The sequence below is a fragment of the Gymnodraco acuticeps genome, unplaced genomic scaffold, assembly GCF_902827175.1.
Source record: "Gymnodraco acuticeps unplaced genomic scaffold, fGymAcu1.1, whole genome shotgun sequence".
Taxonomy (NCBI): Eukaryota; Metazoa; Chordata; class Actinopteri; order Perciformes; family Bathydraconidae; genus Gymnodraco; species Gymnodraco acuticeps.
Window position 1 is genome coordinate 1,833,550 of NW_022990652.1, and position 27,893 is coordinate 1,861,442.

At 41.6% G+C, this 27,893-nt stretch overlaps 1 protein-coding gene across 1 annotated transcript in view; it reads right to left on the minus strand.

Moving 5' to 3' along the window:
- musk (muscle, skeletal, receptor tyrosine kinase) overlaps positions 1-24,194 on the minus strand; it is a 48,862-nt gene extending 24,668 nt beyond the window's left edge. Inside the window, exons 1-8 of the mRNA XM_034229508.1 lie at positions 24,125-24,194; positions 13,659-13,785; positions 12,794-12,945; positions 12,567-12,694; positions 12,265-12,406; positions 11,995-12,119; positions 1,198-1,357; positions 758-764 (exon numbers count right to left, since the gene is read on the minus strand). Coding sequence (XP_034085399.1) covers positions 758-764; positions 1,198-1,357; positions 11,995-12,119; positions 12,265-12,406; positions 12,567-12,694; positions 12,794-12,945; positions 13,659-13,785; positions 24,125-24,194 — 911 coding nt within the window. The remainder of the gene's footprint in view (positions 1-757; positions 765-1,197; positions 1,358-11,994; positions 12,120-12,264; positions 12,407-12,566; positions 12,695-12,793; positions 12,946-13,658; positions 13,786-24,124) is intronic.
- Positions 24,195-27,893: the final 3,699 nt, after the last annotated feature.

A 27,893-nucleotide genomic window follows, 5' to 3' on the forward strand; every position in this document is an offset into this window, starting at 1 on the left:
TCTGCCTGCCTGTGTACTGCAACACTTAAAAACTCCAGATGTCACCTTTTGGGTTTTTAAACCATCAAACTTAAATCGGACCTGTAAATCTATCAACCGCACCAACCTACCACGCCTGTTCATACGTTCTTGGATGTACATCTAAAGATTCAAAGTCTTTAGTGTCATATGCACAATATCTACAGTGTAGTTTTTAGTAATGAAAACCTCAAGTCTCAGGCTCTTCCAGTGCTGCTTACAATAGACATTATAAGAAAAAGAAAAGGGCAAAATGTAGCCATTATGCCAGATCCTTTTGTCTGTCTATGACCTATAATCTACTGTCTCTGTCTTCAATCTTACCTCAGAAAATCTCAACGGGACACAAGGCCAACATTTCCATTTATTCTCTCTCTCCTACCTCTCTATCTTTATCTCCCTCTGTTTCTTTCTGCAGTTACAGTACATAGTCCAGATGTGGGATTTGGGGGTTCTGCAAAGTTCAAATTCAGCTCACATATGGGTGACTGACTGACCACAATGCAGTTTATTGCCAGAGCTAAAACGTGTTTTGTTTGTCTTCAGCTGACCCAGAAGAAGAAACAGCACTTAGATTCTTTAAATAAAGATTGTTACAGTGCCTGTATAGGATTCACTGACAGGTAATGTGCTGTGTCATTTTCATGAAACACATTGACTCTCACATGGACTAGCACTTTGACTACAGTAAATAAAGAAAGAGTACATTGAGAGTTTTAAAAAGTCACATTTCTCTTACCTCCACTCTATGGGGAAGTGGCAATATCCATAAGATGTTGGTTGGAGACACGCAAGTAGGAGGAAATGGGTGAAGAGAGTAGGAAAAAAGGCAACAATTAGTTTCTGTAGGAAGAGAAAACTATCCATTGTGCTTCTCTTATGAAGACAGCTATCTGTGACGATGGAGAGGGACAACCAGGTGGAGGGCAGTGTGTGTGGTCAGGGAACAAGGCATGTGTGGGTGTTTGTTTAAGAGGACTGGGGTCATGGGGGGGCGAGTGTGTCTGAGGTAGCAACCAAATGGGGGGCACAACCAACAGCTGAAGCTAAACACAACTAATATAAATGGCAGCTAAGATAACTCAAGACAAAGCAGAAACAACCCCCAGACACACAGACGTAAGAGCTACACGTTTCTTTGACTGTCATTTTGGAATGGAGATGAAAAAGAGTGAGTACCTGCGACAGTGACTTTAGCAGATGCCTTGACAGTGTTAGCTCCAGAGTTGTGTCGGTTAGCGGCCAGACATGTAAACAAAGCTGGCTTATTCACCGTCACTTTAAGAACAGACAGGATCACCTCTCCTATCAAAGTCTCTTCGACCGATGCACCTGAGATCTACATAAAGAAAACAATTATATCACAGACGAACCAGGTCCTCATGCAAGGGCACATATACATCACAATTGTTTTATAATATAACGTACAAAATGATCCCCCCTTATATATAGAAATGTTTATTGATTGGGATAAACCCCTTGAGATGCACCATCTCGTTTTCAAGGGGGTCCCGACAATAGCAACAACTTACAGACATACATAAACAAAAAGACAAAATGCAAAACATGAGACAAGACAAACCACATACAGTCTGTTAAGTGAAATTCAAGCAATGCACACAATCATTACAATTTGAGACAGTCAAGCAAATCAGTTTCATCAATATCAGTTAATAACAAGTACAGACCAGTTGAAAGTGAGATAACAATGCATATTTAAATATACCCAATGATGCAAGAGATCTAATAGCAGCAGGTAAAGTATTCCAGTCAGTTGGGGCTTTGAACATGAACGCTCTTCTGCAAATCAATTTTTTTGCAGAGGGGACAGAGAAATAAATCTGAACAGAATATCTAACTTGATTAATTGGTGAGTAGGGTACACAATACTGCTTTAAATAAGGGGGATAGTTAAGATAAATGCATTTAAATATCATCTGAAGCCAATGCATGTGTCTTCTTACATTTAAAGAAGGCCATTTAAGTTGGTTATACATTGTGCAGTGATGTGCATTAAAGATACATTTTCAGTCCACTAGGGGGAAGCAGAACAGCCTGAAATCACAACATTGACATTCTACAGTATATATATATAGCTCTGGAATACAATTAAGAGACCACTGCAGTGCAGCATTATCAGTTTCTCTGGTTTTACTATTTATAAATATACTTTTGAGTAAAATGAAAAAATATATGTTATTCTATAAACTACTGTCAAAATGCCTCTGGGTTGGAATACAAAATACACTGGAATGGAATGGCTGTCATACTTGTAATGATATAGTAATTAGATTGAGATTTAAGAACAATTGGGAGTGGTCTCTTTTTATCCTTTTGAATTTTTTGGGCAACCAGTATATTTGAGTGAAAGCTATAGGGGGAAGACACACATGGTCCAGGGCCAGATTCAAACCCTGGTCTTCCGCTTGGGAACCAACTGAGCTAAAGTGGCCCTTTCGACATTCTATATTATCAGTATAAAGCTTTCATGCCAAACATGTTATGAAACCGTTTCCTATTGCTACAACATTATGATTTATTTGGCGTTGTGTTATCCGGCCACCTCATATATTTAGGTATAATATTCACTGCCTTTTTTTTTGCTGTTCGATTTGATTCCCACCAACGCTTCGGTAATGCATAATTGAGTTGAGTACAGATGATGAAAATAGAAATAAATTAAAATTGTTGATCTAATGTCTAGAATGTTCATACACTAAGTATATCACAGGATCATGGGTGTTGAGCTGATAAATGAAGTGCCCACAGAACACTATGTGTCAGGCATTAATATAACCACTCGTGAACATTTAAATTATTTAAAAATTCCCTGGTATTCACACTGTACGAATGTAATGACATACAATGTCTTTGTTTGTTTTAGTCTCTGTATCAACTCACAACGCCTGCATATATCTATTTATGATATGTCAGTCTGTAGTGTTTGTGTGTGTGGGTGCTGATATGTGACGTATCTATATTTAAAGTTATGTATGACTGCTTGTTTTTTGGACGAGCTTGATCCAGCCCCGCTGAAATTAATTACCTTAATCTGCCAGGAAAGCAGCTCACACAGTCAATTTAACACATACAAACACACACACACACACACACTCACACATACATACTTTATTTACAAGTATTATGGGCCTGTAATCACATTGTAGTTAGCACCCAAGACTATTAAATACCCAGACGTTATGTATGTCTGCCCGCAATGGAACACATTATAAATGTGTGCTTGCTTATTTGCCTGACTGAAAAAAAAGTCCTGTTTAACATTCTTAAGAAGGTCAAGAATATCATTTCAACCACGACAACTCAAATTTTAATAGAGCTGTAGCCTACATGTATTTCTTTTTTGGTCTGATTTTTCTTCATTAGGGTCTACAGGAAGTCGCAAACTCACTGTCCTGGTATTTAAAAAAAACAAGAATAAAAAAAACGCACTTGGCAGGAGTTGTGTATAATGTGTTCTCCTGATGTCCCAAAAATTATTGCATGTTGTTTCAACTGCAAGGGGCGTTAAAACTAAACAATCGCAATGACTCACATGTTCGAACATAATCACTATGAGGAATAAACTTAGCACGCTTCTTGGCAATTGGACATTTGGCACTGTTGGTAACAAATCTGTTTCAGTTCTGTTGCTTGTTTAAACGTTGTTTTAAATGTTATCAGCAGGTACATGTATACTGTCTCTCCTACTGTTATATGTATTTGTATGACTTCAATAACAAATCAGCGCTCTGTTACAGATGTTAATTACACATGGGCCACCTTACATGGATGGGCTGTACATCCATCTAGTCAGATTTTCAAGACCCTCAAGACCTCACTGGCTCCCTTTGAAAAGGCAATCCAATTAAAGCTGATAACAATGTGTATTATTAGCTAAATGGAAAACAATCCTTTAAAGCAGGGGTGGGGAACCTCCGGCCTCCGGGCCGTATACGGCCCGCAAGACAATTTGGTACGGCCCTCGAGGTAATTTATAAACACACGCAAAAAAGAAAAAATGTAAGAAATCTAGACCGCAAAAAAATTAAACAAGCGAGTGCCTGTTTTTCCTGGCCAAGGTCAGGGTCCTTGAACACAACACGAGCCTAACGTGTCATCACGTGGTATATGTCTCGACTGCCAGGGGTGCAGTGCTGACGGAGAGCACCAGAACGCCACTCCAGTAGTGATGGGAATTCCGGCTCTTCTTGGTGAGCCGGATCATTTGGCTCGGCTCACCAAGAAGAGCCGGCTCTTTCGGCTCCCAAACGGCTCTTCAGTTTACCACATATTATACCTTTTAATTCAATCAAATGTAGCCCTATTTTGACTAATGATTTATATGTGTACACATATATCACTTAAATTATTCAATACATCCTTTGTACTGAAGTATTCTAAAGTAAAAATTACATGTTTAATATAAATGATTTGCTGTGGCCAATTGTTTTCATTGCATTTACAGACCCGTGTAACTCTCTGATACCACCCAATGAATGCATTGACTTGCTTGGAGAACCACGCTACACAAAACAGATAGCAACACCTATAAAAACTATTTTTAAAAAGGGGCTACTGTATCGACCTATATAAATATAGTTGTTTTTTTCAAAATACCAAACAGATCCTGCATTTTAGCCATGCCTCATTTTGCTCTATTTCCTCTTTCCAGCGCTGTTTTTGCAGGTGGCTGATTCTGTGAGCTGCAGCTGACCACGCCCCCTGCAGGAGAGGGTGCTCTGAGATCAGCTGCTGGGCTGCAGCGGGGAGAAGAGGGGGAGAAAAAGAGATCTCCGTCCTCCGTGTTTTATTCTTATAGAAGTAAGAAGAGAAGTAATGGGGCAGAAACCCTCCTTTTTACGCAGCGGTCCAGACATAGACATCAAACGGCGACACATATTCAGTGTGCAGTTACTTTGGCATTAGGGCAGGGATATCTAGATACTTTCCAAGGTTTGACATAATGAATTGTGCTACTTTTAAAGCAAGCAACGATGTTTTCAAATCTGTAATCAAAAAGCTCCTCAAAAACACTATCGAAGCAGTTCCTGCCGTTGCTACGTTAGTTCAAACAGTAACAACGGACTATTTTTCTTAGCGGATGCATGTCAATTGAAATCAATACATACAACTATTTTTTAAATCAATAAAATCATTTTCTGAATCCATAAAAGCATTTCAATTAATATTGGGAGTCATGTCGTTACTTTGTTGAGAATGTGGCCATGTAATAAGCGGGATAATGTGCACATTGCACAATGTGCCTTCATGCCGATCTCGATCCCTCCGCAAAAAAAAAAAAAAGAAAAACCTCTCGTTCACGGGCGAGAGCCGGTGTTGCAGTATAACGTGAGTCATGACAACTGGCGACATTCTATTATTTTCGTCATAGGAATCCGGGGCGTGTACATTGAGGACCCATTGTTGACTTACCATGTCGATCGCCTCGTTTGTCGTTTACGTTCATCTTTTGCTATATCTGCCTTCCTAAGATCACGTTGATGCACATTCAGTACTCGTATGTGAGGTTGTGGGTGAGAGGTGGATATCGTGACGCTTACAGGGAGGTATCGAACATTACAAAGTAGGTGACTGTGTGGATGCCTGTTCAAAATATTACAAACTTGAATAAATCATTTAAATTATATATTTGTGTCCGACTTTCATTTGTACATCGTTATTAATGTGATCTATAGTAGCTTTGATAGCTGCCCATACCTTCAGACAGCCTAAAAGTAAAACACAAGTCGTTTATTCACAGCCCGAACGCTCATCGACATGACTGGATCACTCATGACAGGTTGTGATCAGCTCCGAATAAATTGTGATATAGATGCTGTAGCTATTCTCCAGGGAGCACGTTTTTTTAATGAAATACCTGTATCCCTCTCATCACAACAAGACTCTACACTGTGCAGGAAAAACAATTACATACATGAAAATAACCTTGATGCATGGGAATGAAACACACAAACTATCTTCCGTGACTATACTGATATGTCACAGAACGGTAAACTACAGAAAAGTAAGTCCAGCGGGGCACACGTTGAATACACATAATACAGTAGTTCTATTATGCCTTTAAGCCTATACGTTTAACCCATAAAAACCCGGACCCATTTCTACTTTTGGGGAAATTAAGGGGAACGTCATTTAGACTAAATAGACCTAAATAGACCTAGAACACATTTCTGACAAGTAACCCCCCCTAGTGTCAAATATCTGAAATGTGACATATGTGTCACATTGGGCTTTAATGGTAAAGTAACTCTTATTTATAACTTCATGAATGAGGATGATTTTTTGGTTTCCATTTGTTTGAACATACTTTAAATTGAATAAGAAAGAATATGTTAACTAAATATAATTGAATCAGCTAAATTAACTGAGCAGATCATAATCATATTTGTAATTGTGCATATATGTCACTCCGGGTTTACTGTGAATGTTTAGGGTTAATGTCCCGATGTGACATCAGTGTCACAGCAATATTTATGGCATTTGTTTCATATCAATTTCATCAATAAATGTTGCTACAACAGGTTATATGTAATCAGAATCAGAAAAGAGCCGAAGACAGCTTAATGTTTAACAAATGACATGTCATGTAAGCATTTTTATTCTTAAATGGCTTGAATGTTAACTTTACCAACAAAAAACCTTTCCAAATGTATAGTTCTGTCACATGTGTTAGCCTGGCACATGGACATCTTGGACATGTTGTTATGGGAACACAAAAGCAAATGACAAGGACCATAACCCACCAGACTGTTCAGTGTGTGTCACTTAGGGACTTCATGAGATAAAAAAGGCTAAAGCTGTATAAGGAACTTTCCAGAACATTTAAAGTTCATGTGACACCTGTGTCTAAGCAATTCTGTCTGCCTTCCGTGTTGCACCATGAGGACCCACTGATATAAAATGTTTAACTGTCTAAGTTGCAACCATGCACTTTTTGGAGGGCTAAGCGCCAGCTTGACATATTTTTCGCTTCATTTATAGAAGGAAAGACAACAGTGATAGTTATGTTTCAGAATAACATTTATTGGAAATTGTTAGAACAATCTCACTGGTCACCGGCTTGAGCTTCAATCTCAGGATCCATGTATTTGTGATCAAAAGTAGGCTAATATAAAAGTAGTGTAAGTCATTACATTTCAGAGACAGTAATATTGTAATGTAACGTAGCCTATTACTTAAAAAAGACAGTAATAAGTAATGTACTGTATTACATTTTGGAAGTAATTTGCCCAACACTGCAGATGATCCAGTCATCTCGATGCTGCTTTCGGGCTGTGAATAAACAACTTGTGTTTTACTTTTAGGCTGTCTGAAGGTATGGACAGCTATCAAAGCTACTATACATCACATTAAGAACGATGTACAAATGTTTTATATGTATTCAACGTGTGCCCCGCTGGACTTACGTTTCTGTGGTTGACCGTTACTGTGACATCAGTATAGCCACGGAAGATAGTTTGTGTGATTCATTCCCATGCATCAAGGTTATTTTCATGTATGTAATTGTTTTTCCTGCACAGTGTAGAGTCTTGTTGTGATGAGAGGGATACAGGTATTTCATTAAAAAAAACGGGCTCCCTGGAGAATAGCTACAGCATTTATATCACAATTTAATCGGAGCTGATCACAACTTGTCATGAGTGATCGAGTCATGTCGATGAGCGTTCGGGCTGTGAATAAACGACTTGTGTTTTACTTTTAGGCTGTCTGAAGGTATGGGCAGCTATCAAAGCTACTATAGATCACATTAATAACGATGTACAAATGAAAGTCGGACACAAATATATAATGTAAATGATTTATTCAAGTTTGTAATATTTTGAACAGGCATCCACACAGTCACCTACTTTGTAATGTTCGATACCTCCCTGTAAGCGTCACGATATCCACCTCTCACCCACAACCTCACATACGAGTACTGAATGTGCATCAAAGTGATCTTAGGAAGGCATATATAGCAAAAGATGAACGTAAACGACAAACGAGGCGATCGACATGGTAAGTCAACAATGGGTCCTCAATGTACACGCCCCGGATTCCTATGACGAAAATAATAGAATGTCGCCAGTTGTCATGACTCACGTTATACTGCAACACCGGCTCCCGTCGTTCACTTAAAAGAGCCGGCTCTTTGAGCCGGCTCGTTCGCAACCAACACATCACTACACTCCAGCACTTCAGAAATTGCAGTACCCATAAGGAGCTGTACACATGATGCAGGCAGTAGCGTGGCGTGGGGAAAAAATTAGGGGAAGCCAATAATACGTCCTTTCTTTTGGGTCGGGGGTGTGGTGGTCAATGTAATAACGTAACCAGATGAATGATTACAGCACCCGGTATCATTTTACACACATTTTTATCAGATGCAGGACTTACACACGCCTGTTATCTAACCGACAGGTCCGCACGCACTCTCCATTCCAAACTCTAATAAGCATTCATTCACAAACTAAATCAGGAGACCTTTAACGTTTTACGTTCGATTCGCTCCTTTTTTCCTCGCTGTACACAGCTCCAGTTTGGGCATAGGCCTGTCATCAGATTGTATTTGTTGTTCGTGCTGTAGCGGAAGTTTAGTACAATTATTTTTGATGAAATACTCCAAATCTCCACCCTCCATAATTGCACTTGCTTCAGTTGCTTGCTACTTTCTAACGGCAGTGAGAGTGGTGCAGTGACGCTATCTATCTTCTATCGATTCGATTTATGATTCGAAAATTATAAAAGTAGGGCAGACATGTGGATATTATCCGACTGAACAAAACGTGCATTTATCTAACAGGTTCGTTTTCCACTGACCTTATTTCGAGCTATTTTCCTAAATCCTATGGAGAAATCCCATTCCTTTTTTGTCGAGGGAAACCGAGCGCAGCTTACTTCCGGACTTTAGGACGCGTCACTGCAACACTAAGTTGATGCGATTTGATTGGATTGTGAGGCAAGCCAGCCGCCTCTGGCTTCCCTTGGCATGGCCCTGACCAATCACAGGTTGGCGGGGGCATCACGTGAGCCTCATCTGATTGGTCAATCCCTCAATTTTTTTTCACCACGGGAAGCCAGATTCGGCTGGCCTCCTCTCGCAACAGTGAGTGCAATCTACTGTTTCACCATAACATCTAGAGGGGCGCTGTTTGTTTCACTCTTTGTAAAATACTCAATGAGAATGGGGGAGAGACCGGCCGGCAGCAACACACAGCAAAGGAGAATTATCGAAACAAAACAAAGTGTTTTTATTTATTTATTTAAATTATAACTACAATCCGAAAAAACAGGGGAAGCCTGGCTTCCCTTGGCCTCCGGGAGAAAACGCCACTGGATGCAGGTTCTGCGTGTCTGTGTTTTTAGTTGAAAGCCCAGTGGCGATCTGTTCATCTGTCATACTGATCATACAATCGGGTTAGCTAGCTATGCTAACGAATATAAGAAGCTTTTTCTACAACCAGTGAGGTAAAGGCACATCTTTATATGATCATTATAGTTGTAAAAAAACAAGAGAATAAAGTAAACAGGTATAAAATACTATATGACAGTAAAAAAAAGTTGTTATTAATAAAGAAGAATACAGTTTGAAAGGGGAGTGATTTGTCAAATATTCATAAAGAAAAATAAATCTGCTTCCAGTTCTGTTTCATATGGGTGTTGAGAGATGTATCCATAGATCTGCACCAGATTGATGCTTTTAACTTCAACATTTAAAAAAACAAATCTTCCCAGGCCCCCCGACCCCCCTAGAGGAGGTTAGGTCCCCCCCCACTTAAATCATGTTCACATGGATTGGAAACTAAATACATTTGCACACATCGTGTGTCCATATCTTTCAACAAGTCCTCACATTCTTCCCTGACCTTTCTCCTATGTGTACTTTGTTGTTATTCATATGTCACCTGACTTCCTCAGGGGTAGACATTAAGGGTAAAATGCATTATTATCAATTGTATTATCACTGGCCCCACCATTGTAACCACTGGCCCGGAGCATTCGTCCAAAACAAAATCGACTAATAATGAAGAAAATTAACACATTTGTTGCAATAGTAATTTATGCACTAACTACATTACTACTTGTACTAAAACATTTGAATAATCAGTTCTTCCTCATTTTCCTCAATTGTTCATATTTGGTTTATTAAAATAATGATATTGTGGTCATTGTTAAAAAATGCTATTATTATGAGTATTATTATTTGTATAATGCACTTTCTGCCTTCCTGTCATCAGGAGTTAGAAATGTAATGGCTATAGATTAGATTATAACCTTCATTCTCCTAAACTGCTGGGACATTTCCCTCTAGCCAATACCTTTATATTGTCTACTCTTCACTTACTGTCAGCATAGGTCGGCATTGATGTACAGAGCCGACAGAAGACCTTGTTTATATTGGCATCATATTGAGAGGTGCAGCCAGTGACGCATCCTAAAACCAGGAAGTAAGCTGCTGGTTCCCTCGACAAAAAGCAATGGGATTTCTCCACCGGGTTTTGGAAAATAGCTGGAAATAAGGTCTGTGGAAAACAAACCTGTTTGATAAATGCACGTTTTGTTCAGCCGGATAATATCCACATGTCTACCCTACTTTTATAATGTTCGACTCATAAATCTAATCGATAGATTATATAAGGGTTTTAGGATGCGTCACTGCACCACTAGAAGCTAACTCCATCGATGAAGCTGAAATGTTCTCTCCCTCTTCTTCTCATGCTCCCTGTCACTCTCCTTTAACTCCTCCGGTGACTTTCTTTCATTTGAAGATAGTTTTTTGCCCGGCGCTTGGCCGGTTACCGCTGGTATTAAAAACATTTTGGCGAATGGTTAGGTGGCGCGATAGTCTGTAGTGAAGGAGCGCGCTCTCGCTCACGGGAGCCTGCTCGCGCTGCGCTCCGCAGCAAACAGCTGTTTGCTTTTCACCCAACAACGACAAGCGACTAACGAAACGCTATGTTGTAGCGTTAATAAACGAAACAATTTAACAAAATTGCTAGTCAAAATACCAATACCACAGGAAACATTTTTTTTTAAACAATATTTTTAGTGGAAAGTACGTTATGCTGGCCCGGGGTGTCTAAATAGTGCTTCCGGGCCAGCGGGTCATTTATAATGTCGAGCCCTGCTTCCTCCTTTGCTACTGTCGCCACCAGGGCTCGTAATATATTGATTGCACGGAGGACTTAATCCGTTTTTTGGGGGGGAGCGGTCAACTCAAAAGACAAAGACATAATTTAGCTTCCACTACTCTAAACTGGAGTGTGTTGCTTCTGTAGACCGCCAAATGGAACACTAAATACCTAATGGTGATGTGTAGCTAGACGCTAGATAATCTAATGGTGATGTGTAGACGCTAGCTAATTAATGTTGTTTAGACCTGCTTCTATTCTTTGGATTGCTAACTAATTTGATAAAATAGATGCTGAGTAGGTTCAGGATCTTTGCCCTGTGAATATGAAGGCTTAATTTAGTCAACTTTATTTGAGTATTGTATTGGACTGCAATGCATGTTGGCTTTCCAGACTATCTGCTCTGTTATTGTCAGTGATTTCCCATTATGTAAGACCCTTCTGGCTGACAATGTGTCACAATGTCAGCTACATGATAAAAATATCTCTGATGCTGGCTGTGGTAAATTACATTTGAGCCAACCCAACCATTGTAAAAGAGACAACAATATTCCCAGTGAGATCGCAAGCATTTATGAGAGACTGAGGACTGGGCATATACACGATGGATAGAGCTACCACCATGAATATTGTTGTTTTGTTTGTATTTGATCACAAACATTCATAGCTTTAGAGTCTTTTATTATCTGGTTTAGAGGTTTTAAGACCCTGATAGAGATACATTTGTAGATTTACAATGGATTCAGCTAAAACACAGCATCAGTCAACGAACCTCTCGATACCCATATTGGGCAAACCCCACAAAAATGTGCTTTTACACAACACACTGAACTTGAACACTCACAGTATTTCCACTTTCGAGCCAGGTGATGGTAGGGATCGGATTTCCTGTGGCGTTACATTCCAGGGAAATCTGGCTGCCATAGGCTACTCGCTTCTCCTTAGGAACCCGTAGGATTCGTGCTGGAGCTAAACACACACGAACACACAGTGTAGACACACATTCACATACATATATTGCAACCAAACTACTATATTCCTTCGGCTCAACATACAGTACAGTGTTTACATACTGTATAAGACGTAGAAAGTGAAACCAGGTTAAAATACATACCCTGGACCTCTATGGTGACAGGCTTTGAGAAGGCCAAACCAAAGCTATTCCTGGCCACGCAGCGATACTGTCCTGCATCCTGCTTCTGGATGTTATGGATCTTTAACGCACCGTAGTCAAGAACGGTAACACGGTCACTGATCTGGGAGAGATGAGACCATTTTTGAAATAGTTTTAAAGAAAGAACTGATTTTCACTATTTTAAATGTAATACTGTGGGACACTATAAACCAAGCCAAGAAGAGGGATGTCAGAGTCCTTTATGGTAATATATATAGTATGTTTAAAAAAGGATGGCATACTTTGATAAGCTCATGATCTTTGAGCCATGTGACATCTGGTTTGGGGTTGCCGAGGGTAACACAGGGCAGCACTGCTTTGGATTCTACCAATAGGGTTAAATTGGTAGGGTGGCGTTTGATCTGTGGCTCTGTTGGAAAGACAGACAAGATACATTTAGCCTTTTGTTTCAATGCTACTGTGATTGGAATATGAATATATAGAATCTTGAAAAAAAAGACAGACATACTCATCTTTAGCTGCAGAGCTCCACAGCTTTTGGCCGCCTCTCCAATGCCGTTACTGGCGATGCAGCAGTACTCTCCATTGTCTGTATCTCTTACGCGAGGAATGCTTAGCATCTGCCCATGCTCCCTTGTAATGTACCGGGTGTCATAGTACCTGGTAGGACAAAAATGAGAGAGTGACTGTGAAATTAAGTGAATATTAAGAAAGACTTATTTTTGAAAATCATCCAATATAAACAAAATCCATTTATATGCTGTGTACTGTATGTAGCTACAATTCCAACATTTGCAGCTATACTTAAACAAATACCTTTTCAAATATTGGTAGTGTGATGGTCAGCATAGCAGCTAATGTTACTAGCATTTTACCAACTAATAAAGTGGACATCATTAACATAAAAAATGGCTTTATTGTCAGCATTTTGCTAGGCAACAAATCAGCTAATTTCATCTCACTAACCCTAACGCAGCGTCCACACGGCAGCGTGCGTTGAAGCTTGCCGGCGGGCGTGTCTGAAACTCGACCAACAACCAATCACATGAATCTCCCGCCCCGGACACACAAGCATGCGGTTTGATTGGCTAGAGCTTGTACTGGCATAATGATTTGATTGGCTGACGCTTCCGTCGAAGCTTCAAAAGTTGAACATTGCTCAACTTTTGAAGCGAGCAACGCGAGCAAAGCGTAGCGACGCTCCCACAATGCAGTTCGGCGAAGCGTGACGTCACCCCATTCAAAGTGAATGGGCAGAAGCGTTGAAGCTTCAACGCACGCCGCCATGTGGACAGGCCGTAACCCTAACCTTTGTGATTGCCAAAGTAAGTAACTAAAGGTGAGTTAATGGTGCAGTCTTCATGTGAACTTACATTATTGGGTGGTTATTCTTAGTCCAAGTGATGTCAGCAGGGGGACGGGACTCCACCTCACAGATGAAGGTGGCATTGTGATCCAGAAGTATATCCACTGTCTCCAATAAGGTGATGATACGAGGCGCTAGGTGGTAAACACATGAAAAAAATTAGGAAATGTATATGATATTTGTGAAAAAAAATGACTTTTTATAACATTTGGCGAGACTTTCATATCTTTTAAAACACAAACAAGATGTCGATTTGGGTCTTTTTAAAATGTTGTGCACCGCAGTATTTGAGCTAAATCACCGTTATGCAGATGTATTCACTGAACATGGAATTATCTGAAACACACAATGACTAATGCACATGTTTTTGTAGCATTGAATATGGGTTTAAAATTGACTATGTTGTTTCTTAACAGTAAATGACAGTCTTACTCAGGGAAGTGTTCACAGCTGCATCTTTTCAGACAAATATTTTGGCCTTTTTGGCATTCCTTATTTCATACTCATCTGTTCCGGACACTCAGAGTCTACTTAAGACTGTTGACCAATGTTGGAACCACCAGATCAGAGGTTATCAGCTTTGTTACAGAAGAAGGAGACGAAAAGTCTGTTTGTTTGAGAGTCTTTGGGGATTTTGCAACATTATATAAAGTTAGAAGAAAGAGGATAAAAAGAGAACGATTTGGGAGATGATAAGATGACAGTAAAGAAAGACTTATTGAGGTTTCGTTTATTTATTTATTTATAGTTGAAGCAAGAACAACATTTTAATACAAGGTTCAACGATGGGCTCTCTCCCCTGCACACACTTTCTCATTTTCACAGATGGTCTTGGTTAAAAAAGAAGTAGGCATATTGCCAGTTCTGTGTACATGTAGAGTATATAAGAAATGGGTTCTTATGATATAAACCAGATTAATCCAGAGTAAAGATGTGAGCTTTATTTATTTCATTCATTTTGTCAAGGAGTTGTATGAAAAAGGAGAAGAGGGATTATTTGTAAGGGTCGACTCAGTATTAGTAAGGTGGTCTGATGTGTATTTATTTTCAACTCAGGGGGAATTTATTGAGAAGGGGGAGATGAGGGGGAGTACAAACAAAGAGAAGCCCTGTTCAAAAGGAAATGGATGGGGAAAGAATCATAGTAGCAGTACAGTGGTGAGGCAGAAACTGTTTATATGGGGATCGAGATCAGAGAAATTGGGCTTGTTTTAAACTTTCTTTGAACTGGGAAAGAAGAGAAGGAAGAAAAAAGAATGGAGGAAAGGATTAAGGTTTGAGGACATTATGCTTGTTGTGTCTCTTGTGAAACAGAATTTCACAATAACAAAGCTGGAAAAGTTGTCCAACATCCATGTGTTGTTTGCTTTGATCTACACCTCATCCTCTTGGTTGTTTTTCATACTGACCAAAACAATTGTAAATGCAGAGCAGATATTTGGTTTTTATACTTGATTCTATCAAGAGGTCAAACTCGACAAACACAAAACATAGTTGGAGACTGGAGAGAGGCGAGCTCTTCTTGGGAGGCTGTTGCATTTATTTAGCTGTTCTTCTGTTTCACAAAATACATCACAGACCTCTGTTTTTCTGCTGCCTCGTTTCACTTCCAGAAACTATAGGTTACTTACGTAACCCCAGTTCTCAGAGTAACATGAAGTGAGATGTCTCACTATGGGATGCGCCTCAACGCGTATGCAAACAGAAGCATCAATCTCATTACGCCAATTCTGATTGGCTGGTGATCTTGACGTCTACGTCAGGGAATCCACCCACCCTTTAAGTAGCTTGCGCTACGTCGCAGCGTCATTCAAAATAAGCACCTCTTCTCGCTTCGCCTTAGCAAGAAGGGCCGTCTGGTGAGACATCTCACTTCATGTTACTCTGAGAACTGGGGTTACGTAAGTAACCTATAGTTCTCATTCATAACACTCCGTTCGATGTCTCACTATGGGATATTGAAACTCCGGTATTGCTAGACATGCTTATCTCGAAAATCACCAAAACAACCAGAACTTAACAGGTAGAACCCTGTCTCAACACGGGGCCCAGCACTGCGCGGGCCACACTTGGAGCAGAGACATCTAGCCTGTAAAAGCGGACAAAAGTGAGCGGTGAGGACCAGCTTGCTGCTGCACAAATGTCTTGGATGGAAACACCCTTGAACAAAGCCCAAGATGTAGCCAGTCCACGAGTAGAATGAGCACGCAGGCCCGTTGGTGCCTGCAAACCCTGACTCGTATAAGCCAGAGAAATCACTTCCACAATCCAGTAGGAGAGCCGTTGCCTGGTAACGGGCTTGCCCTTATGAGGGTTAGCCCAGGATACAAAGAGTTGGTCATTGCAACAAAACTCTTTTGACCTGTCCATATAGATGCGTAAAGCACGGACTGGGCACAGCAAATTTGGCCGCTGTTCCTCAGAGGAACACAGTGGCGGAGGAAATGCCTCAATGTCAATGGGGGTACATGAGCCAACCACCTTAGGTACAAAGGCAGGGTTGGGCTTTAGCAACACTCTCGTTTGCCCCGGGGCAAACTGAGTGCATGAAGGATGTACAGAGAGCGCATAAATGTCACTGACTCGCTTGGCAGATGCCAGAGCCAGTAACAACACTGTCTTCAGTGACAGGTGTTTCATGTCAGCTTCTTCCAGGGGTTCAAATGGAGGTCGAGTGAGCCCATCTAAAACCACTGCCAAGTCCCATAAGGGCACAGTGACCTGGAAACAGGGAGGAGCCTGCGAGCCCCTTTCATAAAACGGCAGACCAAGGGATGTTGGCTAGCCGTCTTTCCCTCAAAGCCCACATGGCATGCAGCAATAGCAGCCAGGTACACTTTGATCGTAGAGAAAGCTCTGTGTTTATCAATCAGGTCCTGTAGAAATGATAGAATCACCCCGACAGGACATTGAAAAGAGATGTGTCCTTTTTGAAGGCACCACTCCTCAAACACCCTCCACTTACAGTCATAGAGGGACCTGGTGGAGGAAGCTCTTGCACTCTGAATAGTGTTTATCACCTTCTGAGGGAGTCCCACTGTATTCAGGTTATACCACTCACGGGCCAGGCCCATAGTGCCAAGCGCTCTGGGTGTGGGTGAAAAATTGTCCCCCCTGCATGAGACGGTATGTCCCTGCGTAGCTAGCGGGAGCTGCCACGGCTGCCCGCACAGCAGCTGATATATCTCCGCCAGCCAGTACATTGCAGGCCAGTGTGGAGCTATTAGGATCAGTGTGTGGCGTTGTTCTCTCACTCTGGCCAGAGTTGGGGGTATTAGAGCCAGGGGTGGGAACGCGTACAGAAGGACCGGAGGCCAAACGTGTGCGAGCGCGTCCACGCCTAACGGTGCGTTTAAATCGCGCATTGAAAAGAACAGCTGACATTGAGCGTTTTCTTTTGATGCGAACAGATCCACCGCGGCCAGGCCGTAACACACCCACAACTGACTCACAATTATTGAATGTAGAGTCCAGTCTGCATACAGTGGTGCACCTCTGGAAAGCAGATCTGCCCCGAGGTTCATCACTCCTGGTACGTGCGTCGCTCTCAGAGAGAGGAGACGTCCGCAGCTCCATAAGATCAGTTTGCGTGCCAGCATGTGTAACTGGAGAGAACGCAAACCCTCTTGGCGGTTTATATACGATATTGTGGTCGTGTTGTCTGTCCTCACGAGGACATGATGTCCTCTGAGAAAAGGCAGAAAGCGTTTCAGGGTGAGGAACACCGCTAAAAGCTCCAGATAATTTATGTGTGACTGTTGGAGGTCTCTGCTCCAGAGACCCCTCACAGGTCGACCTTCGTATATATCCCCCCAGCCCGTCAGACATGCGTCTGTGGTGACCACCTTCCGCGATAGGACAGCACCCATAGGCACGCCCCGTACTAGAAAAGTCGGGTGCAGCCAGTGGCGCAGTGCCATTACGCATTTCGTAGTGACCATCACTCTCCGCGCGCCATGACGCACGGGGTCCAGTCTGAGGGCAGCTACCCAGCGCTGAAACTCCCTCATGTGTAAGCGTCCCAGTCGTACCACCAGAACGGCTGATGCCCTGAGCCCCAGTAACCGCAGACATGATCTGAAGAGAACATATTTGCGTGGCTGGAAATGAGCGAGGCAAGCCCAGAAGGCTTTCACTCACTTTGCCCGTGGCTTGGACGGCACAGCGCTGCACACGGAGGCAAATGTCCGTGATCGCTGCGATTTCGTCCCACACGGCAGGCTCAGGTTTTACCGTCATGTCCTCGCAGAGCTCCGCCTGGTAGGCGGTCAGCAGCGAGGAGACGTTGAGCGCCCTGGCGGACAAAGCTGCGGCTTTATAGGCTCGTTCGGTCATTGCTGACTGGAAGCGGTCTGCCTTTGCCGGTAGCGTGGGGTTCCTGCTCGGTGCCGAAGCCAGCCGCGGTTGGAGGTGGGCTGCCACCAGCGGCTCCATGGGTGGCATGCGGAGCAGGCCGAGCTTCTCCATGCCGTCACAGTCCAAAGAGGAGGCACCCTGGATTGTGGCCTTGTTGCTGAAAGGGCGGTCTCTCCACGAGACCGACACCTCGTCCAGCATCTCTGGAAAGACTGGGAGAAGCTGCTTCCTCATCCTCGCTGCTTGGGGAAAGTTCTTCCCCTCATAGCGAGATCTGGAGATCTCCTTGGCCACTTCAGGCCAGGGGATGTCCAGCCTGGACGCAGCACGTGGGCAGTGGCACACGGCCTGCAAGTCCATACTGAGGTAGGGCGAAGCTGATGTGCTTTCACCCGGGGGAGCGGACATCGCCTCCGGCTTGGCAGCCTGGGCAGATGAAACGAAGATGTCATCTTCGTGCTCATCCGAGTCGGATAAGAGGAACTCAGAGGCATCCTCTTCATCCTCCTCCATATAATCCAGCTGTAGGACATCCTCCGCGGGTGGAACCACGGTGAGGTCCAGTTTGGAGCCCCAGCTTGACACAACGCGGGGCTCCGCTCTCGTGGCTCTTGCCGCCACCGGGCCCCAGCCTGACACGGCGCGGGGCTCCGATTCCGCGGCTACCGCCGTTGTTGAACCCCAGCCTTACACAGCGCGGGGCTCAATCTCCGCGGCGGTCGCCACCATGTCCCGATTGCCGGCCGGCGAATCAACGGACATGAAGGGGTCCTGTCCCGACAGGCTAGCTTAGCGCGCTAGCCGTCGACGGAGGCTCTTGATGGTGAAGCGGGCACAATGCCCGCACGAACCGGGAGTATCGATAGCTTCCTGGGCATGTTCCAGCCCAAGGCAGGACGAGCAGACCTGGTGTGAGTCCGTGCTCGAGATCTTAAACCTGCAGCCGCAGAGCCGAGCCTCCGACTCCTCTGGTGTGAGGGAGAGAAGGGTCCATCCTCGTTTGCCGGGGTGTCGGCGCGGAGGGACAAGCTAGTAACAGGTATGTTACCGAGAAAATAAATCCAACCTTATCGTTATTCCGAAAGGAAAAAACGACGGGGTAGATTTTTCTCCAAAAAATATTAACTGGTGTGTTAATATCTTTCTTATCTCCGTCTCCTCTGGTGTGAGGGAGAGAAGAGTCCGTCCTCGCTCGCCGTGGTGTCGGCGCGGAGGGATAAACTAGCAACAGGTATGTTACTGTTTGAAGAAAAAAATCAAACCGTACCGTTATTTTGAAAGTAAAAACGGCGGGGCAGATTACAATATTAACTGGTGTGTTAATATTTGTTCAATTCTTCTGCAAAGCAAAAAAGTAACCGGCAAGCGCCCGTCGACCGAATGTTAGCTTGGGTTCAGTCTGTGGACCGTTAAGCTAGCCCGGCTACTGATATTCGAGATGTGCTCTGATCCGAGAAGAGGTGTTTGAATGACGCTGCGACGTAGCACAAGCTACTTAAAGGGTGGGTGGATTCCCTGACGTAGACGTCAAGATCACCAGCCAATCAGAATTGGCATAATGAGATTTATGCTTCTGTTTGAATACGCGTTGAGGCCTATGGTTGAGGTGCATCCCATAGTGAGACATCGAACGGAGTGTTATGAATGAGAACATACACATGTTCTCTCACTGTCGCTCTACCATCAACAAACACACATGCACACGCCACACCCCCCTCTCTCTCTCTCTCTCTCTCTTAAAGGGACAGCGATCTCATCTCACTCTGCATGACCCTAATATCATAACATGTGTGCTCTGGAGAATCACAGAACGGACGATCGTCCTTATTATTATGCCGTTTAAACCAATTATTTAAATATGCATGTGTTAAATTCGGCATCATGTAAGTTGCGCTGACAGGTCCACACACTGCTTCCCCGCAGCGAGGCTCCCCCCCCCCCCCCGTTAATTCTCGATTGTTGGCACGCTGATAACAATTTTTAAAAAAAATGTAATTTTAAAAAAAAATGGCACTTCATATCAAAAAGGTTGCCGACCCCTGGTCTATGGCCTTCTAGAGGGTAACGGGGTACAGAGTCGCTTAGATAAGCGGGGGAGTGCATCTGATGAAGAGATAGGTTGTTGTGCTCCCTATCTCTGTTTCTTATCCTATATCTAATAGAACTGCTCGGGTCTTGATAGATTGAGTGGGGAAGTTCATGAGATATTTCTAGAGGGTTATCAAGAATAACTTTTATCCAATGACCTTCTGGATTAAGTCGTGGACTTTGGGTCGTGGCTGAACCTGTCTCTGCGGTCCTGCCTTGGGTCTCGTCATGCTGCTTCCCTGATGGCTTCCACAGAATTGTAGCTGACATCCTCGTGGATTCATCTTCTTATTAGAGACACATGCATTTCCTAACATTCGGTCTTTATGCTGTAAAATGTATTATCTCTTCGATTTACACACGGCATCTATTGCACGTCTGTCCGTCCTGGGAGAGGGATCCCTCCTCTGTTTGCTCTCCCTGAGGTTTCTCCCATTTTTTCCCCTTAAACTGTGGGTTTTCTCTGGAAGTTTTTCCTTGTACGATGTGAGGGTCTAAGGATAGAGGGTGTCGTTTTTCTCATACTGATATTCTGAACAATCTGTGCTGTTGTATTTGCTGTAAAGTGTCTCTACTGTAGGCTATTTTTATTATATGTACAGCACTTTGGCTCGACCAAAAATCGTTTATAAATGTGCTATATAAATAAAACTTGATTTGATTTGATAGTTTTGTTCTCACACAGAAACCCCCATTAATGTATAATTTAAATGACTATATGGTCTTAATTCATCCTGCTAGAGCGCATTTTATAGTACTGACTGGCACCATAAGACCATTTCTTACATGGGTAATTATAAATGGTAATGTTAATGATGTCAACAGTTTATTAAAACATAAAACTTGAAAGCTGTGTCATTACTGTAACTAGACCCATGTGACTAATGGAGGCCTTTACATCATTCTTTTATGTAACACATTAATAATGATCAACACCGATTGTATTTGTTTGTTCACATACATCTCAACTGAAATCAAAGAGCTAATGAAAGCGAGCTCATCCCAGCGAAGCGCATTAAAGTGAATTATTATGTGTCAAACAACTTAGCTTTGATCAACAACCCAAGCCTCAAAAACAAATAAAAAAAGAATAGTAAAAGTAAAGTTATAATTCAGTTTCACTCCACTTGTCAATACAGAGATGCTAAATATTGATATTAATGTGTTTTTAAACGGAGCAGAAATAGAACTAGTCCCCCACTTCAAGTATCTTGGAGTTATACTGGACTCGAACTTGACTTTTAAGAAACATATCAAGAAAGTATCCAATACCGTTAAATTCAACTTGCAAAATGTTAAACAAATCAGACCTTTCTTAACTGTCAATGCTGCAAAGTCATGCCTCCACTGCATGATTCTATCCCACATTGAATACTGTTTTACAAACTGGTCGTTTGCTTGTGCCACAAACCTGAAACCGATAGAACAGCTGTACAAGAGAGCTATCAAGGTGTTTGAGAGAAAGCCAAATTCATACCACCACTGTACCATCCTTGAGAAACACAATTTCTTGAGTTTTGACCATTTTAAGTCTTAAAAGTATGTGTTTTTTTTTAATAAATGTTTACATGGACTGGCCTCCCTCCCTTATGGGAATTCATCCACAGAAAACACACTGGACGCTGCACTAGGTCAGAAACCAGAGGAGACTGTGAAGTTCATCGTAGACGGACCACTTTTGGTCAAAATGTCCTCTCCATTAAAGGCAGCTCATTCTAGAATAGCCTCCCAACTCAGATACGGGATTGTCCCACTCTCAATAGCTTTAAAGGACAACTCAAAGAGTGGTTGAGAAACAAATAGATGTGCAATCACTGCTAAATGCACTTTAATACAGGGGAATCTCCTCTTGCACTTTATGTAGCTCTTTTATCTCCTCCTGCACTTTATGTTGTTGCTGCTACATTGTACTTCCTTGTGGTAAATGCTTTTATGCTGCTCATGCTCTTTCTGCATATCATGTATTTCTGTTTGCCATGTATATAAATGCTATGTTCATAAATGTTGTATGTGTATGTGTACTACGGATGGAAATTAGCTCAAAGCTAAAATCCGGCTCATTTACATTTCAAAGCATTATTTTGTTTAAAATATTCATTAATGTGCAGTGTCCCGGTTCAAATAAACGATTAAATGAATGAAATAATCTGCAGTCACACATTGTAAAACTGTGGTTGATTGTGTCACGGAGGATTACACTTGGACTCAAAAAGCAATCTATTTAGGTTCAGTCCGACACATCTGGAAATACCTATTTTACAATACAGTAGCTACAAGGGCATTTGTTGCTTTAGTGTAATGGTTGAATTATTGTATGTCAACATGAATGATACCCTTCTTGTCGTAGTTTCCCCATTGGGAAGAAGCATCTGGCCTTTTGCATGGTGTCTTGAAGAATTTGCTTTGGGCATCTAACACATGATAACAGTACCATGTGAAATGGTCATGGTTAACTATACCATCTCATGTAGCTCATAATGTCGCCTGTAAAAATAAGTACTTAACAATTTGAAATGGTCGCTGTTAAGTTAGGTTTAAGCAACCACATTAGGGTTAGAAAAAGGATGATGGTTTGGTGTTACAAAATGGAAATGTTTAACTATTGACATAATTTCATATAGCATAATGTGTCAGTTAAAACAACTCAACTTTGAGTTAAAACTCGGGTTTAAGTCCAGTGTTTGATTGATGAATCCACCCTTGCTTTACTTGATGGACTTTCTCGCTCTTAACACTACGTCCATTGCTCTTAGATTCTAACAATTATGTGAGTGGACTAACATCGGTGATGGATAAAAAGGCTGTTGCGTCTTATACCGATGCCTTAAGATGCCTTTTGGGTTGGTATAAAGACGCAGAGGCCTACTTCTCGAATGGCGGTATGTGACGCCTTTTGAGCATCACCAGGCCCAACAGCTCTAAACATTTTCTCCCTCCTAAGCACAATATATTACTGACGGGATGCCTAAGACTATTTGGCCCAACACAAAGATGCCATCCACATTCATTTCAGCCTTCTAATCACTGACGCAAAGCACAGGTCGTTTGCCAAGCCCGCACCATGGCAACTCAATCCCAGCTACAATACTTCTCTGGACGAATGTGACAGAAGCTACACCACCTGTTTCTCTGAGCCAATCTTCTGTATACACTCTACATCTGTACTCATAAAACATGTATTGTATGTCAATAGCCTGCTCTGGATGCCTATGCATGTGACTGTAAAATGGTGCCCATCTCACATGTCCTGAAATCCCAAGGCCGAACCTACTGCGTTCAAGTCTTTCGCGTTCAATGAGATGTCAATTTTTTTTTACTGAAAGTGTTTTTAGAAATATATTTAAACCCAATATGTTGTATTCAAGCTTACAAGTAATTCTACTCAACAGATATACAACATGCATCATGTTATTGTACAGTATAGCTGTGGCAGTGGTGGTGGTGAATCGGTTCCTAAACACATTTACAACAGCCTGCTCAGGGGATATGCCAGAGTGTAGGAAGGATATAGATTTAGTCGCATTTACACTAAGGAAGCCTATAAACACCTTCTCCTTTTCCCTACAGGATGTGGTAGAAAATAGCTGATCTCACAGCTACGTATGTGGTGAAACTCAATATTTGTTTTCTTTAGAAAAAGTAAAGCCAGAATAAAAGATGCTCAGAGTGATACTTTTTTTTGTTTCTCACCTATCCATTGTTGACAGTGTTGATCTTTGGCTTTCTGAGCCCTTTGTATTCTAACACATTTAAAATCAAGATCATTCAAAAGCCATAATGTTTTATCCTTGTCCTTTTTTAATATTCCCGTTTTTGTCATTTCTGTTTGGTAAATACTGTTAATATAGCCTACCAAGCACACATAAGCTTATACATTATTTATCTATTAACCTTATCTATTAAGGGAAAACTGTTTTATGGAATCAACACTGTTTTTTACAATACCCTGAGACACTTTTGATTACTTTTGCTTAAAAAGACAGTCTTTAAAGCTCTCTTAATTAAAGCATTTAGAAACCTTATACGTACCTCTCTGCATCCCATAAGTTGAGGTGAGCAGAACCAGCAGAAAGACTGAAATGGTTTCCACAACTTTCATCTTGGCTCTAGAAATATCTGTCCTTTTTGTACACAGAATAGGCCCGGTTGTTAGAATCCCATGGCAGGTCAGGAGACGTTCTCTCTTGGTGTTTTCCTTCACTGTGTGCGGCTGCGTGTGTCTTATCCAGGGACAGCCATGATCTCTGTGCTCAACAAGGACCAGCTCAGTCACTCTGTGTGTGTGGTGTGTGTGTGCGTGTGTGTGTGTGTGTGTGTGTGTATGTGTGTGTGTGTGTGTGTGTGTGTGTGTGTGGGTGGGTGTGTGTGTGTGTGTGTGTGTGTGTGTGTGTGTGTGTGTGTGTGGTGTGTGTGTGTGTGTGTGTGTGTGTGTGTGTGTGTGTGTGTGTGTGTGTGTGTGTGTGTGTGTGTGGTGTGTGTGTGTGTGTGTGTGTGTGTGTGTGTGTGTGTGTGTGTGATTGACAGTGGCAGCTGCTAGTTGTCCTCATGTACAGTCACTCAGGTTTTGTAGCTTTGCTCAAAGCTCCAAAGGCTCCAGTGCTGGAGAGCTATCCTCATACACAGTGATCAACAACAGGCTTTATTCATGGAGCAACACAACAAGCTAAGTTCAAGGTTCTGCTTTTGAGTGACATGTCCCAAGTCAAAGGTCACATTTGTGTCAGTGAGGCTACAGAAATAGAAGGAAGAAAAATCTATTATTCCTTTGACTACATTGAATACAAACAGAATGTGACATACAACATTACGTTGATGAAACATTTAAGTTGGAACTATACAGAACTTTACCCTATTTGAACATAATGGGGACAAACAAACATAGGCTACAAGCAGCATAACATAGCCACATCACCCCCTAAAGTTTGTTACTGTACATGACACTACACTGTTACTTGTTTTGTCTCAGTTTGAAGTCTTATTTGCAGAATAACAATACTAAAAGTACATGTAAAGATTGTAACACGTGCAGTATAACACATTATTCTCTTTTCTCAAATGTACACAGAGGCATCTTCAAACTCGCCACTCGACATGTATTTTGACATATGCACAAGTCCAGGAGGCAGCCTTTGTGTCCACCTGTTGCCTGCCAGCCTGTATGTCCTGTGTTATTTTAGGAAAGGAATGGCATTTCAGTTCATTTACTTCTCATCCGTTCTGGTTTGGATTGCGTCAACTATTGTACTCCCCCCAGCAGGCAAAGTAACATTTAGTTGTAAAGGAAACACTGTAGTCTAGATCTTTCAAAACAAAAAACATGTTTTAACTGTTGCTTTTTAAAAACGTAAAGGGTTGAAGTTGACTGCAGTTTTGTGCTTTCGGTTTATATAATAGACAATAGCCTACTATCTCTTTTAATGTTGATCTTATATTAAAAAAAGGAGGAATGACAAGAGCTAAAATCTGTAAAAAAATATCCATAAAATGTCCACATTTTGACTGTCCCTTTATCCCTTTTAAACTGTGCATGACTCTCACCTTCTATGCTATTCATGTCTTATATAACAACGTATATACAAATGTAACTATCAGTAGATAATTCACACTGCACGCCACTAGGTGTTGCTGTTATGTAGGGTATATGATTTCCCCCTTCTAATAAAGCCAACATACTGCTGAAAAGCGTCTTTGAGTAAGTGTTTATCCATACTAATACATCACTTCTTACTTGTTGAGTAAATGTTCTATTATTAAATTGAATGTGCAAACTAGTGACTAAAGGTATTACAGAAATGAAGTGATGTAAAATGTATAATACTTGCCTCTGAATTGTAGTGAGTGGAAGTATAAAGTGGAAACTTGGAAATACTCCAATAAAGTACCTCAATTGTACTAATCTACAGTACAAGATTAAATGTACACCCCCAATACCAGAACACAATTTCAGTGTCAAAATACCATATGCAAGCGACTACTGACTCAGCAGTTTAATTCTGTAACTCCTCTGGTTCCCTCTGCTGACACATACTATGTACGCTCTCTCTGCTCCTAAAATACAATCCAAAAATTAAACTACTGTAAGTACAAGACTTTTTCATAAATGATTTAATTCAGAAAATTGGACCCTGGTTGTGTTGCATTCGTGGATCGACTGTTGCAACGTGTTTGCATTGCATGCATTCAGTAATTTGTCAAATGTGGAGCTGTTTTCTCCAAGGGAGCATAGACACTTAGGCATGGTTACACTTAAAAGACACATTTGACCCTGGCATCCTTAATAACACCATGACAACTTTCACTTTTAGATCTTTGAAAGCTGCTGCCTCAGGTTCAGAAAAGTACTGTACTTTGTGGTTAGATTATATGTTAAGACCCTCCCTGCCTATTTCTTCTTTAACCAGAAACTAGAGTCCCATTTTGTTCCACTGAAGTTGCTCTGTAATCCACATGGTGTCCCTGTTAAGCAAGAAAAAGAAAAGAGTGGAGCAAATCATTTTCACAGATCAAAACATTTATTTATTCTTGTGCTAAAAACGTTATTTCTGCAGCACCTTTAAAAAAAAAAAAAACATAGATACTATTTAAGAGAAATATCGTTATTTACTTTATAAATGAAAAATGTAATCAAACTGTTCAAATGTTCAACAGCATTACGGTTGCAGATTTAAAACAGGTTAAATATTGGAAATTGAGACAAAACAAACATGCAACAAAACAAATGTAATTTATATTTTAATATTTTCCCCAAATGTGGCATGTAGTAGAAGAATAGCACAGGACCGAGCACTGTTCCCTGTGGTACTCCATGTCAGAAATAATTGTTATAGTGAAACAAAACGTATTTTCAGAAGGTTAGAAATATATTCAATCAATAGCATCAGCTCTCTGTGCAGGTTGAATACATACAGGGGAGATATTCTCATGTCAATATACTTAGGGTCAGCGAGCTTGCCTATAGCCCCACCTGGTATTGCTTGCTACACCTGTCCTGGTGTGGCAACATTGAGTGTTTGCTCTTTGCCTAACAATGAGCGTCATGACTGTGGTGCCTATGATTGAACCCATTTATTATGTCTTTATAATGTTTGTCCTCAGTAAACTCTCCTGGATTATCGTTCTCTTTATTCTACAACTGTCAATTTGTATGACCAGCTGCATGATGTCAATTTTAGATTTCCATTGACTTAGTGTACAGTGTATACATTGTTGTAGTCCTTAAATGAAGTACTATTTTGTACTGCAAACATTTGACCTGAAAATGCATTGTTTGTTGTCGATCATTGTTGGGTTTTATATACATTTCACCTATTTGTTCACTATGTACATAATAGTTTTTTTTCCACATTTATAAGTTCAGCTTTGCTTTCCTTGCTTTATTAAGTATGTTTCTGTTTTTGTTAGTGTAAGTAGAACAATTTCAAATTGTAGTCAAACTCATTGTGTGTACTCATACATGGTAAAAAAATACTGACTCAGATATTGAATAGATCAAACCTTTAAAGTTGGCTAGCAGCTTGAAACTTAAAAAAATAGGTTGCTTTAACACTCAGTCTCTTGTCACACACACGCACACACACACACACACACACACACACACACACACGCACACACACACACACACACACACACACACACACACACACACCACACACACACACACACACACCACACACAGACAGCAGGCGAGTCATATCTGGTGTCAGTCAGCCCCTCCTTCTCGACACTGTCTCAGCGTGTCTTGCAATAATTAACCAGCTGCTGCAGTGTGCTCTACAACCTCACCTCCGACCACATGCAC